The 15,894-nt window shown below is 34.1% G+C and overlaps 1 protein-coding gene across 1 annotated transcript in view; it reads right to left on the bottom strand.

Annotated features, from left to right (window-relative positions):
* The window catches only part of SEC63 (SEC63 homolog, protein translocation regulator), a 71,747-nt gene that overhangs the window by 30,975 nt on the left and 24,878 nt on the right, over nt 1–15,894 (bottom strand). Inside the window, exons 5-12 of the mRNA XM_032338887.1 lie at nt 10,329–10,390; nt 9,671–9,729; nt 8,278–8,328; nt 6,958–7,066; nt 4,792–4,886; nt 4,561–4,693; nt 2,962–3,054; nt 1,405–1,559 (exon numbers count right to left, since the gene is read on the bottom strand). Of these exons, the coding sequence (XP_032194778.1) occupies nt 1,405–1,559; nt 2,962–3,054; nt 4,561–4,693; nt 4,792–4,886; nt 6,958–7,066; nt 8,278–8,328; nt 9,671–9,729; nt 10,329–10,390 (757 nt within the window). The remainder of the gene's footprint in view (nt 1–1,404; nt 1,560–2,961; nt 3,055–4,560; nt 4,694–4,791; nt 4,887–6,957; nt 7,067–8,277; nt 8,329–9,670; nt 9,730–10,328; nt 10,391–15,894) is intronic.

Below are 15,894 nucleotides of genomic sequence, written 5' to 3'. Positions count from 1 at the left end.
ATAAATTACAAGAGACAGATATTCAACACTTTATTAAAAAACAGGCTTTGTGTTAGATGATTTTGCCCAACTGTAGGTTAATGTAAGTGTTCTGCGCATGTTTAAGGTAGGCTAAGCTAAGCTATGATGTTTGGTAGGCTAAGTGTATTAAATGCATTTTCGACTTAGGATATTTTCAACTTACGATCGATGGCTTTATGAGGATGTAACCCCACTGTAAGCTGAGGAAGATCTGCATACACATTTCAAAGCAAAAAATACAACTTTATAGCATTTCATGGCCTTTTATCCAAAGAAATTCAAATTTAGGATTTTTCTTTAATTACAAAGTTAATACAGGATAATTTTTTTCATTTAGAAAAATAAAGTTAGGGGAAAAAAACAGTAATATTCATAGAATCTTGACCCAACCAAGAACAACTGTCATTTGATATGTTCAGTTTGCTGACCCATATTTTCAATTTTAATGATAAAAGCCTGTAAGAGTATGAACTTATCTCCAAGTACAACTACACCCTTAAAGTTTTACTATACAATATTCTCATTTTTTTATTTTCTAAATACAGCTGTTTGTTACCGCAGTAATACCTATGTAGGCTTAAGGGATACTTAGAAAGTGTTAATTTCCAGGCATTTGATACTAGGTTATTAATATTTTACTTTCAAAGACAGGGCTTAGATCATGAGGAATGGACAATGCCCACTTTTTGATTACACAGTTTTCAATTAAAAATGTGAATAAATTTATAAGGGCAATACAATTAACTGAAAGGACAGAGAACCCATATGTGAATCTCTAATACACATTAGTTCTACCTTAATACGCTACCAAATCCAATGTCTATCTTCCACCCATTTTGTCTAATGTATACAAAGTAATGTTCAAAATCGCCTATCAGAATTATTATTTGCTTTTTCGTATATTTCCTCAAGTTTCTTCATTTATACATATTTTTGCCATATCTTAAGATTATCAGATCTTTACTATAGATTATATTACCTAAACTAGAAGTATCTTTATTTGATCTACTTGTGTTTTGAGAACTTGATTTTTTTTGGTCCTATTCAACCAATAAACCATTAAAGCCAGGCATGAAATGACTGGAAAGCACACAGTGCATTTTTACTTTGTACATTTATTTCTGATACCATAATATAAAGTCTTAATTGCTAAAATGCACTGACCTTCCCAAAGTAGTAAAATCACTTATAGCAGGTAAATAGTATAAAACACCTAATTAAGAAAATGCTAACAGAACCACTTTAGGGATAGCTGTAGAGTGTTTAAGACATTCTAACTCTAAGAAATTCACAGTAAACCCTTCTAGAACACTTTTCATTTGTGTTGCCTTTAAGTAACATGACAAACTGTTTAAAGCAGATTTTAAAGTGGCAAAGAATTACCTTTTTATGATTAGAAACTCTCCTAAGATTGTCCTCTTCAATGTGAGGGAGCTGTAGAAGGGGAGACTTAAACTGCTGAAGGCCCTGCACAGCCATCTGGGAAAGCTTCATGCAGTTTTCTAGGGATGCCAAAGTTGGAGCACGAAACTCCCTTTCTTAGAAAGAATAGGAGAAAAAGAAAAAACAAGGCTGGACTTTTTATATGTTCCAGAGTATATAACTCATCACGAAAACATGACTCATATGAATATCATTAACACCCCAAATTTTAAGATCATAGTGTTGATTTTCCTTTAGAAGTTGTAAGATCCAGTATGGAGGTTCCTCAGAAAGTTAAAACTACAACTACTCTATGACCCAGCAACTGCACTACTAAGTATTTACCCAAAGGATACAAAATAGAGATTTGAAGGGAGAATGCACCCTAATGTTTATGGTGGTATTATCAACAATAGCCAAACTATAGAGAGAGCCCAAATGTCCAACAACCAACGAATGGGTAAAGATGTGGTGTGCATATATACAAAATGGAATATTACTCAGTTATCAAAAAGCATGAAATCTTGCCATTTGCAACAATGTGGACAGAGCCAGAGTGTATTATGCTAAGTGATAAAAGTCAGATAAAGATTAAATACCACATGATCTCATTCATATGTGGCATCTTAGGAAAGAAAAGATGAACATATAGGAAGTGGGAGAGGGGAGGAGAGAGAAGCCCTAAGACACTCTTAATGATAGAGAATAAACTGAGGGTTGATGGAACAAGGTGGGTGAGGGATGGGCTAAATGGTGATGGGTATTAAAGAAGGCACTTGTTGTGATAAGCACTGGGTGTTGTATGTAAGTGATAATCACTGAATTCTACTCCAGAAACCAATGTTGCACTGTATGTTACTTCCTAAAATTAAAAAAAAAAAAGTCATAAGATACCAAAAATATATAAACATGTTCAAATGCAACAATAATTATCCAACAAGCATTGGTTTAACAGAGTAATTCTCTGCATCCCCTCCCAAAACAGTAAATTATCAGTATCAATAACATACTGATACCATGCCAAGAACTGACATCGGCCATAACAACAAACCACAACCATTATCTCCTTTCTTAAGGGTCTCCCTTTCCATTACTGACCACAAACTTCGTCATTCTTTTTTCTTTCCCCTCAGTCTTTTTTCCCTTCATGCGAAAAATACTACATGTCAGATGAGTCATCATCACTTAAATTATTTCAAACTCATTGTTAAAATACAGAAAAACCTAACTCTAAAAATATTCAAAGGAATGAAAAGGTATCTTAAATCTTTACAAACAATAAGTGACAAAAAAATAAGACAATAAATAAATTCAAAAACATGAGTGTGATAAAGACTTCGCATAATGGAAAATATAGGAAAGAAGTAAGAAAAACCATGAACCAGAAGTTGGAAAGCCGATTCAACTTCTCTATAGGCAGAATTACTGTTGGTGCTCATAAATGCTGAAACTATGAAGTATACTCTGCAGAAGCTTGCAAGAAAAAGGACAACATAATTAATTACATTCCCACCTCACCTTCACGGCTCCGAGCCATTATTATTAGCTGGCAGATAACATTAACCATTTCTTGAAGCAGGGCAGGGCATTTTTTCAACATAAATTGCTGATCTGCAAAGCAATAGAAAACCTGAAACAAATCATTCCACTTTTATAGTTAAAACATCTTTATCACCTATAGTCCTAGACTAATACTAAATTTAAGCTGTCCCAAAAATATTTCACATGACCTCAGAATTTTACAGGTTGAACACTAAGCAGCAATGGCAAAAATCAGTCAGAGAACCCTAGCTCAGATTAGATGTTTTGAAGGCAATTTTTAGTATTATGGTGGTGTGCTTTGTAAGTTACCTCCCTTTCCTAGAAGAACAGTTTTAAACTTAATTCTAATCTTACTATATTTAAGAATCTTAAGAATCTTCTTGTGTACCTAGTTTCTCTAACTATGAGTAAGTCCAAAGGCTAAGACTGAGAATAAAAGTTAACTCAATGCAGAAAGAGAAGGGGGAGGAAGGGGAAAGCGACAGACTCATTTTTACTGCATGTAACAGTTAACTATTAAGATCATCCATTGTGGTTAGTACTCAACCTAAAAAAGTATTTATTCCCTGTTTCTTAGATAATTGGTAAGAAATGGAGATGGATTCACATCTGCAGAGAATATTAGGAAAATCAGAATTACTGATTAATTTGCAATTCCAACAATGCCTAAATAGCAATCCTTTATTCCATCACAAGTATCCTATCTTATCACCAATTACTGAACATCAACAAGCCTTGTTTTCAGAAGCATCTGATTACATTATTGGCTTCAAAAAGGGACAGATGAAGAGGAGCTTTATTCAGAAAGAATATTTATTCCCTAGGAATAATAATTTTCTTTTGAAACTTCAAATGAAGTAATACCAAGTAAAGAAGAAATGACAAATTCATGACACCCCTGGAAAAAGCACTGTCCTAGCCACTGCTTTTCTTTTAAATAGAGATGAGGCTTCAAGCTATTTAGGAAGCTTTCAATAAAGATTAAACCCTAATCAGGAATCACTGCTGGAGGTGATGGTAGAAGTGGTGGTTGACTGAAATATTTGTTGTGAAATCCATTTTTCTTCCCCCGAACAGCTTGAAAAGCTTATAAAATCTTTTTGAAAAAGTCACTAGAAATTACCATATAATCTGCAACTGAATAAACATTTCTCAAAGTATTTTCTCACCTTGAAATACTAAATTTTAACATTTATCACAATATCTTACTTTAGACCTTCAAAATATTTGTGAATTATGCAGCATAAAGATTTCTTTTTAAAAGGTCCTTGAGCAATTATTTGAAGAAAAAAAAACAGGACCAAAACACTGCACCACGAGGTCTAATTAAATGTACTGCTTCTGTACCATTAAAACCCTGCAGAGGGACACCTGGGTGGCTCAGTCAGTTAAGCACCCGACTCAGGTCATGATCTCAGGTTCGTGAGATGGATCCCCACCCCAGGCTCCATCCTCAGCTTCAAGTTGGCTTGAGAGCCTTTCCCCCTCCTTCTCCCTACCCCAGGCTCATGTATGCTCTCTAAAATAAATGAAGTCTTAAAAAAACAAAAACCCCTGCAGATATTAGAATCATACCTTCTTCAAGGGTCTCAGGAATTTTCATTCTAGCAAGATGAGATAGTAAAAGAACTCTGGCTTTCAGGCTATATGGGCAGGTAAGTGGAGGTTCATTCTTCTTTAAATTAATGCTGCCAATTTCTCTGATTAGCTAGAGTAAATAAAATAATTATTTAAAAAGATACCTAAAAAAGCATTAACCTTAATACCTAAATGCTTGTATCAAGGAATCTGGGCAATAGGCCTAACCTGAGGTATTAAAATATTATCTGTTGGTCTGCTTGTGGCATCTTTATTATACTGAGGATCAAATTCAGAGGCTCCAGCCAAAACCATGATAAGACCTAAGAAAACAAAAGTAATATGAAGGTAAATAAATACATTTGCTCACCTAATAATTTCCTCTCCTATGATATTTCATTAATGCTACACTAAGGCAATTTTCCACTTGTTTGTAAAGCTAAAAATCATCTGAACTCCACTAACAAGTATTCATTTTTCCCATAAAAAACATTTAACTTTTTAAAACACGTACAATATTACCTATCACAAGTAAATAGAAATACACATCAAATTAAGGGCCCTGAAGCACTGGATGCATGAAAATCAGTTCAAACAGCATTTGTTTCTAGACTTAAGTATATATTCCACTGAAACTTTCTATAGAGTAATTATTAAGTAATTATTAGCTAATTACAGAGTAATTATTAAATTACTAATAATAAGTAATTATTAAGTAATTATTGATAACTATTATATGAAAAAGAGGGGACTCCATAGTTAAGCAAGGCTGAGAAACAATGAGTTAAAAAGAGTTTTAGGTGTCTTTACTTCATGACTTCTCAGAGTCTTAAGTAAACTGAAATACTCTAATTTACAGAAATTTTTATTATGGAATTCTGGAGGGTTTATGGGAAGTGTTCTTTGATGTACACATGATTCACAGCCACATATGCTATTAGCATTACTCGTTAGCCCATACACGCTCTTTAAAGACTGGCACTACAGTCATCAATCTTACCTTCTGGCAGAAAATACATACAATGTATTCACAAAAAGCAGGACAGTACAGAGGTTAACAGCATAGACCCTAGAGTTTCACTCCCTAACTAAATGACCTAGGACAATGTTCTTCACCTCTCTATGGGCCTCACTTTCTAAGAACATGCCTGACACACAGTAGGCACAGTATATGTGTATGCCATCACTACCCTCAAATGTTTCATGAAACAACTACTCCTAAAACAGCTATACAATATATGATGCCAACACTAAAGTAATCAAGGATACATAACCAAGCCTACCAGCAGCTAAACAATGCTTTTCAGGCAGAACTGTTTAAGGAAAAGTGTCACCATCAGAAATAGAAATCATGATCACTGATGCAAAAAACACATTAAAACACATTATAAACATGAAGCACTTTCCATAAGGGGGTTTCTATATTAATACTTCAATTCAACATAAGGAAAAGTGATATATGTGTGCAAAATGGAAAGTAACAGCCACTTATTCCTCAGAAGTAAAAGATTTGCTCATTCCAAAAATAAAAGATCTGTTCACATAGTCATAGGATTCTGAGAAGTCTTTTTCTATCAAAAAAAAATTAATAAAACTGGCAAATCAAAACTACAGAAAACTCCATTTAGGTTTTGGAACAAAAATTTTTTAAAATTTGTATCTTCCTTTTTTTTCCCCCTAAGGAGGGGAAGGAGGGCTTGTCTATATGTCTATAAGTTCTACGAAGCAGTGATTCTGAAAGGCAATACTATATGCTCCAAGGATGAAATTTATAATGTTAGCTTTATGGAATCAAAGAAAGTATTTTAGACGGAACTTTTTTTTTTCCATAAAGAAATTCTGAAATAAAACTCTGGGAATGAAACACTCTGGCAATTTTCTTTCAACATATCCAAGACCTCTACTTATTTTATTGAAACTAATACAGTATAATGCACTGATTTAGGGCCTAGAAACCAGACTGCTTGAGTTCAATCCTAATTCTACCACTTACTATATGCATCCTTAAGCTCAGTTTCCCCAACTATAAAATGTGCTTAAAAACAGTAACTTACTTATGGGAGCAAAATAAAGATTAAATGAGTTAACACAAACATATTCCCTAGCAATGCCTGGTATACAACAAAATACTCAAGAAATATTAGCTAGTATTTTTACAAAATTAACCACATGAAGCTTTACCATAAAATTTCTAGGGGGAAAAAAAAATATATATATATATAGCTGAGTAAGTGGTAATAATAGAAATACAGTACATGTGAACAAAGAGTGTTAGCATTCTCCTCCAGCTTTAGTTATATGAACAGAATACAAAACTGAAATGAAATGTCCAATTGACTATGTATCATATAAATGATTCAGAAAATAAAATCATAGCTACTTAAATTTACTTACGTTTCATATCCATATTTCGGGTTTTATAAACAAAATATGTATAAATCTGTGTTGTGCGTATTAGGATCTGGTCTCCACTATAGCGTATTGAGCGATACCACCAAGAGCCCTAAAATGCAAATAAAATTAAACAATAAATAAAGCATCAAAATCACAATAAATATTAGGTTTGATGCAGAGTATGTTTCTGGTCAAATTTTCTAACTGTTCATAAAACAAGTAACAATACCTGAACTTAAGAACAAATGCTTTGTTACATATTTCAAATTATTCAGCTAGTATTTATACTGCCCAACACCTAAACATCAACCTACCTCACTACATACGTAGCATTAAAACATTTATGGTTCATTTGAAGACAAAACAGAAACAAAACAACCCACTGTATAAAAGCGACAAGCTGGTTCCTGACACAGTTTGTATTTAATAAATATTTGGTAAGTTAGAGTACAGGAGCAATTTTATAGTTGATACGCTATTTCATTCACATGATTCCATATAGCTGGATCCTCACACAACAAACCTATGAAGAAGGCAAGATGAGTTAATTATCAAGCTTACTACGGGGACTCAGAGGAACTATAAGCCCAGACAGAAAATCACCAAGTCACAAAAGAAACAGTAAAATCATAAACTTTATGTTATTTCCATATTGAGTATTATGAAGTAGTTTTTAAAAATGAAGTTGCTCTGTATGTTATAGCTCCAATATAGAAAGCAAAAAAGTCACAGAACAATACATACAGTAAGATGACATATTTTTTTAAGTGTGTCTGTATATATAATCTATAGAAAACTATCTGAAAGGGGTGTCTGGGTGCCTCAGCTGGTTAAGCATCCAACTCTTAATTTCTGTTCAGGTCATGATCTCAGGGTCCTGGGAACCGGCCCTGCACTGGGCTCCATGCTCAGCAGGGAGTCTGCTTGAGATTCTCTCTCTCCCTCTCCCCCTACCCCTCCCCCCTCAAAAATAAATAAAAATTTTTTTTTAAATCTCAAAGGGATAATACCAAACTTATCGGTGATTATCCTAACAAAGAAATGAAGTTGATGAAGGTGATAAAGGAAGACATTCTAAACTCTAAATACACCTGTATTATTTCAGTTGTGTTTAACTTTTGTATCAGGAGGAGATACATACTTTAATATACTCAAATGGTATCACTTTAGAAGACCTTTAAAGTTTAGCTGAATATAAGATTCTTAAAATTCAAGGATCCATGTATTCTATTCCAATACAAATTGCAATCTTATAGGGAGACTCCAAAGCATGCCATCAATTCCCTTTCCAAAAATTGTTAATAAAGAGTTAGAACTTACTACAACAACGGGAAGGATAACCATGAATGCTAATCCATATACAAGTAAAACCTAGAATTGAAAAGAAAATAATTGTGGTTTAAACATGTCAATTATAACATTTAAGAACACTTACATTTTAGGCCTACATGGGGGAGGCACTCTCAAAAACACTCCTCACATATTATTTCATTTAATCCTTATTTTCAAACTTAGTGAGAAAGGTTCCATTATTATCTCCCTTTTGCAAACAGAAGAACTTGCAGCACACACAGGTTACATGACTTGTCACAGGTGACATAGCCACTAAGCGGTGGATCCAGGAGCAGAATCTAGGCATTTTGACTCTAAAAATGTATGCTTTTATCCACTATAATAAATTACCTTTTAATCTGCTGAGTAGGTAACACCATCAAACCAGCTTTATAAATGATATTTTCCATCCAGTCAGATACTTACAGATGCACACCTTAGCAAGTAGTTAGTGTCTTAGAAATAAATAATAGAAGCCTAGTTCCCAATCAAGGAGCAACTTCGTAATGTTTTGTTCACAAGTAATTTCTATCTATTGGTCTTTGGTTTTCCTACTACTACTTGATCCCAAATCAGTTAGCTAACTACCTTTCTCTTCTCCAGTATTCCCACAGTAATTCTAAGCATGACAGACTTTTATATATAAAACCATTTACCCCTGAAGATGATGAATGCTTGTCAGCCATGAAATAACATTAAACAGCCCTTTTTCTAAACAAATTACAGACTATATGAATTTTGTTTTTTATTGCTTCAAAGATAGCCCCTAATTGTTTTTAAGAAATGTGAAATAGGGAAACATCTATTCTTAGTTTATCTTAGTTTAAGAGGTTTTAGAGTTGTAGCATTACCACTGATTAAAGTCTGATAGCCTGGGGTGCCTGGGTGGCTCAGCTGGTTAAGTCTGCTTCAGATTCTTTGTCCCTTCCTCTCGGCCCCTCCTCTCTCTCCCACGTAAATAAAATCTTAAAAAAAAAGAAAATCTGATATCCTACTGCCTCCCTAAGTACCACAGGGAATATATACAGCATTTAGTATACGTTAACATTATAATTTAGCTTGGATAAATGTGAAATGAAGGATAATTTAAATTTTGAGGACTATTTAGGATACCATATAAAACCATAGTTCTCCAAACCAAGGATAAGACCTGACCTGAAACTGCTCCAAAAAAAATCACAACTTTAAGGTTTTAAAACTACATTTAAAACACACTGCCTAAACAGCAACCAAATGAGAACCAATTCTTTTTTCTATCACGTAAAAAGTTTTCACAGTACAGTTACATTAAAAACAGCACATCAGTATTTTGTTATAGCTCTCTTTATATTACTAAGATATATCTAACACATTATAATGTGTCTTATTTACATGCACTCACCAAAATTGAGTTTTTCTGGTCAACAATCCAAGCTGGCAAGGCAATTCCAAAGCTTGTGGCTAAAATAGAAAGAGTTATTTCAGAAGAATCTCCACTTTCAGTTTTATTATTTAGTTATATCCTGAAATTCTGCCTCCCAACTTCCCCCACCCCAAAAAAAGCTTTGAGAATGATTATATAATATGTGTTCCCATTGCATAAATTTTTCGGGGAGGGGGAGAGAGAATCAACCAAAGTACATGAATTTCTCCTTAGTAAATCTAAATTCCTGGGTATGCAAACACCATGAATATACAAGAAAATGTTTAAAGTCAATAAAGAAAAACAGATTGTTTTCATACAACTTTTATCAACTGCTAGCTGGAAATTCTGAATAATTACAGTGATTACTCGTTTCATCAATCCAACCTAAGTTCTATCTTTCAAACTGGTTGCTAGAAAGAAAAATAAAGTAAAAATTAGCTAAAGAGAACTCATTTACATATCTATTTAATTCCTTGAGTTATAATTTTCTTATTCACACACTAAAAAGATCAAAATATTCCTTTCAATCTATTAATATTTTCATTTTATACATATATATACACACACATACACACACATAAATACACACACACACGCCATATCACCAGTAATTTTTAATTATTATTTACCACACCTTGAGGGCCATCTGGATTTCCAAACTCTTCCCAATTTTTCCGCGACTCTTCATCAGTTAAACTATCATTAAAAGAATAAAATTGCAAAATTAGAAAGCCATATCTGAAAAGTACTCATATATACAAACTCTATTAGCTAACCAACTCATTTCTTATAGATATTAATTTTAGAAAATCAAGAAAAGCCTCTCTGAAATCAACAAAAAAAGAGAGGAAAGCAAGGAGTTCTACATTTAAGTAAATGAGAACTACTGAGCCTTCATAGAAATTCCTAGTTGGCCCATGGGTTCTCAAGTTTTGCCAGTTGAAGCTGGAAGATAAAACTTTAAACGTTACTACATTTTCCTGAGTAGGCAGGGAGGATTATAGGTGACTTTTTTCTTATATCCTTATATAGTTTCCAAAATTTCTTCAGTGACCCTTATTTATACTTTAATAATATGTACCTACTTATAAACTTAATAGAAATTGATAATAATCCCTCCAAAACTGGTACAACATTCTCAAAGGAAAAAATGAACACCTATAAAATTCCATTGCTATAGAAAAGGTCATTTGCATTATGCTGAGGTCACAATTTTCTCCTAAAACAAATGCCAGAAGGACTTGGAAAATACCTGCTAAAGCAAGAGTTTCCTAACCCAGCAATATAAAAATGACAGAGTGATTTTTCGAACACGTAATAAGAAATATAACTCTTGATCTGGGCCATGGCAAGGCACAGAATGAAAGTGGTTTTATTCCAGGTCCCAAAATAGATGTTAAAAACACACTAAAAGATGGGGCGCCTGGGTGGCTCAGTGGGTTAAGCCGCTGCCTTCGGCTCAGGTCATGATCTCAGGGTCCTGGGATCGAGTCCCACATCGGGCTCTCTGCTCAGCAGGGAGCCTGCTTCCCTCTTTCTCTCTCTGCCTGCCTCTCCATCTACTTGTGATTTCTCTCTGTCAAATAAATAAATAAAATCTTTAAAAAAAAAAAAAAACACACACACACACTAAAAGAAAATTTCAATTCCTTCAAAAACTTTACAATGTTGTTAAGCAGACAAGGCAGACACACACAAAATGATGAGTAACATCATAAGAAAGGCATTTTTTAAAGACCAAGTGGCAAAAGATTATGTTTATGTCCAAATCAAATTTTAACCTTTCCAGAACATACACACATAGGATAGAATGTAGTTTTCTCTTCAACAAGAGAGAAAATACAGAAGTTCCTTTAAAAGTATAGCAAAAATTTTCAGTGATTTCAATTTTTATTCTCTAAACCATAATTTCTATTTTTTATTATTTTTTTTAAGTAAGCTCTATACCCAACGTGGGGCTTGCACACTCTACCGTCTCAGCCAGCCAGGTGCCCCTAATTTTTTTTTTTTTAAAGATTTTATTTATTTATTTGACAGACAGAGATCACAAGTAGGCAGAGAGGCAGGCAGAGAGAGGAAGGGAAGCAGGCTCCCTGCTGAGCAGAGAACCCGATGCGGAGCTCAATCCCAGGACCCTGGGATCATGACCTAAGCCAAAGGCAGAGGCTTTAACCCACTGAGCCACCCAAGCGCCCCCTAATTTTTTTTTTAATTGAAGTAGAATTAACACACAATATTGCATTAGTTTCAGACATACAAAATAGAGATTGACAAATTTAAGAGTTATGCTATGTTTACAAGTGTGGCTACCATCTTTCGCTACACAATGCCATTATGATACCATTGACTATGTTCCCTATGACTTATTTTTAAAAATCCCCTTTTATTCCCATGACTTATTTTTTCTGTAAATCTGTATCTCCTACTCCCCTTTACCCAATTTACCTATCCCCCCATCCCTGCCCCTTCTGGCAACCTCAGTTTGTTCTCTGTTTTAATGGGTCTGTTTCTGCTCTTCGGTTGTTTTCTAAGTTCCACATATAAGTGAAATCATACGGTATGTCTTTCTCTGCCTTATTTCATTTAGCATAATACCCTCTAGGTCCATCCACGTTGTTACAAATGGCACGATCACATCATTTTTTATGGATGAATAATAGTGTGTGTGTGTGTGTGTGTGTGTGTGTACCACATCTTCCTTATCCACTCATCCATCAATGGACACTTGGGTTGTTTCCATATCTTGGCTATTATATACTGAAATAAACATAGGGGTGCATGTATCTTTTTGAATCAGTGTCTTTGCTTTCTTTAGGTAAAAACTCAATAGTGGCATTGAGTGCCACTCAATTGAGTGGCTCATACGGTATTTCTATTTTTAATATTTTGAGGAACCTCCACACTATTTTCCATGGTGGCTATACCAATTTACATTCCCACCAACAGTGCATGGAAACTGCCACATCCTTGCCAACACTTATTTTTCTTTTTGATTATAGCCATTTTGACAGACGAAAGGTGATAACTCATTGTGATTTTGATTTGCTTTTCCCTGATTAGTGCTGTTGAGCATCTTTTCATGTGTTTATTGATCATCTATATGTCCTCTTTGGAAAAATGTCTATTAAGGTCTTCTGCCTTTCTTTTAACTGTATTGTTGGTTTTCTGGTGTTGCATTATGTAAATTCTTTATATATTTTGTACGTTAACCCCTTACTGAATATATCTTTGCAAACATCTTCTCCTATTCAGCAGGTTGCCTTTTTGTTTTACTGGTTTCCTCCACTGTGCAAAAGCTTTTTATTTTGGTGTAGTCACAAAAATTAATTTTTGCTTTTGTTTCCCTTGCCTTACAATCTTTTATTAAATCTTTTTAAGTAGGCTCCATGCCCAATGTGGGGCTTTAATTCACAACCCTGATATCAAGAGCTGCATGCTCTATTGACTGACTGAACCCACCAGGCATCCCTGCCTTATGATTTTTTATCTAGAAAAATGCTGCTATGGCGGATCTCAAAGAAATTACTGCCTATGTTCTTCTAGGTGCTTTATGATTTCAGGTCTCATAACTAGGTCTTTATAATCTATTTTGAGTTTATTTTTGTGTATGATGTAAGAAAGTGGTCCAGTTCAATTCTTTTGCATGTAACTGTCCAGTTTTCCCAGCATCATTTTTGAAGAGACTGACTTTCCCCATTATATATTTTTGCCTCCTTTGTAATAGATTAATTGACCATATAAATGCAGATTTATTTCTGGGCTCTCTATTCTGTTCCCTTGATCTGTGTTCTATTTTTGTTCTATTTTATACAGTTTAGTTACTTTAACTTTGTAGTATATCTTAAAACCTGGAACTGTTATACTTCCAGCTTTTTCTTCAAGATTGCTTTGGCTATTTGAGGTCTCTTGTGGTTCCATCTAATTTTAGAATTATTCTAGTTCTGTGAAAAATGCTATTGGTATTTTGATAGGGGTTATATGGGATTTGCAGATTGCTCTGGGTAATACAGACATTTTAAGAATATTAATTCTTCAATCCATGAACACTGAATATCTTTCCATTTATTTGTATCATCTTTAATTTCTTTCATAAGTGTTTTATACGGAGTACAGAGGTCTTTCGCCTCCTTAAGTTTATTTCTAGGTATTTTATTCTTTTTAATGCAATTATAAATGAAATTGTTTTTTCTTAAATTCTCTTTCTGCTATTTCATTATTAGTGCATAAAAATGCAACCAATTTCTAGGTATTAATATTGTATTCTCCAACTTTAGTGAATCTATTTATTACTTTTAGAAGTCTTTTGGTGGTCTTGAGGGTTTTCTGTGTATAGTATCATGCCATCTGCAAAAGGTCACAGTCTAACTCTTTCCTTACCACCATGGATGTCTTTTACTTATTTATTTTTTCTTGTCTGACTGCTTTGGCTAGCACTTCTAGTACTATGTTGAATAGACGTGGTCAGAGTGGACATCCTTGTCTTAGCTCAGTTTTTCACCACTGAATATGATGTCAGCTGTGGGTTTTTCATATATGGCCTTTATTATGTTGAGGTATATTCCCTCTAAGAGTTTAGGGAGAATGTTATCATAAAACAGATGTTGAATTTTACAAAATGTTTTTTCTGAACCTATTGAAATGATCACCTAATTTTTATTCCTCCTTCTATTAATGTGGTATATCACCCTGACTGATTTTGCAAATACTGAGACATCCTTGCATCTCCAGAATAAATCCTACTTGATTGTGGTGAATGATCCTTTTAATGCATTGTTGAATGTGACTTGGTAATATTTTGTTGAGGATTTCTGTACCTATGTTCATCAGGGATTGAAAATATTTTAAACTTACAATTTGGTCATTTATGAAAACAAGTACATTGACATCTTCAATCCCCTTTTAACTTTAACTCCACTTATACAATTTGACCTAAGTCCACAGAAAAATACAGAAGCCAACAAAAAGCACTGTAGAGAGGTTGCAAGTTTGTAAGAAGGGGTGCTTATAGTGGCTCTTTTTTGCTAAGGAAGGGATATTTCTCAAAAAATTTTGCCTCGGTTTCCCTGTACAACTGTCCACTTACCCAGGGCTTTTGCTATTATTTTTCTTCTAATCAGATTCTTTTCCCAAAAATAATTATCTGCTCTTTCTGATGATGGCAGCATAATAAACTGCTCTATTCTTCATACAAGGCCCTCAGATTTTGCAAAATAAAGTATAGCTCACATCATAAAAGCATTTGATTTTTTTCAAACTGCACACACAGCTAATTACCATTCCAATAATTCACTCATTAAGCTAACTTTGTACAACTGGTGTGTGACAGGCTCCATGCTCCATACTCAATCAAATTAAAGGAACTACATCATAAACTTTTTTAAAAAAGCAACATTTTTGGCTACTCATTAGTGCTTCAGTATAACACCATTCCTAAAACCTAAAGTACTTAGAAGTCATGTAATTCTAGGGGTGCCTGCGCAGCTCAGATGGTTAAGCATCTGCCTTCGCTCAGGTCATGATCTCTAGATCCTGGCATCAAGCCCCCTGTAGGGCTCCCTGCTCAGTGGGGAGTCTGCCTCTCCCTCTGCCTCTCTCCTTGTTTGTGCTGGCTCTCTTGCTCCCTCTCCCTCAAATGAATAAATAAAAAATCTTTTAAAAAAGTCATCTCATTTTAGTATAATTCATATATAATAAGCTTAAACAAGACCAATGATGTTAACAAAATTTTTAAAAATTCAATTGAGTATAAAATTTCCTAAACATGATTATATCCCTTAACTTTGCAGGTAGGAGGTTGTGTCATAGATTCTATTAGAAATCTGACAAAAGTCTCTAACCCTTCTGGCCCTGGAAAATTGCATAGTTACAAATACACATAAATTCTGTATATAGTTTCAGGGGCCCCAGATTTTATATCCTGATCTAGAGAATGTTTTCACTAAATTATAGGTGAATGACCCCGAGTTCACTACATAAAGCTAAGTTACGTATTCATGCATAGGAATACATGAAAACATGTTTAAAAAAATTGAGCTTTAAAGTAACATCTACATTTTCCACTTGTTATAAAGTAGCTTAAACATGGGTTTTTTACCCAATACCAAATCCCAACTATATCCAAAAGAAACCAGAAACTATGAACCAGAAAATCCAACAGTTGGTCTAACTCTTCAAAAATAACCAGACCTCCTTTCCGTTAA

Source organism: Mustela erminea, chromosome 4 (assembly GCF_009829155.1).
Source record: "Mustela erminea isolate mMusErm1 chromosome 4, mMusErm1.Pri, whole genome shotgun sequence".
Lineage (NCBI taxonomy): Eukaryota > Metazoa > Chordata > Mammalia > Carnivora > Mustelidae > Mustela > Mustela erminea.
Note: the sequence above shows the minus strand (reverse complement) of the source record. Positions and strands in the feature narration are given on the sequence as shown.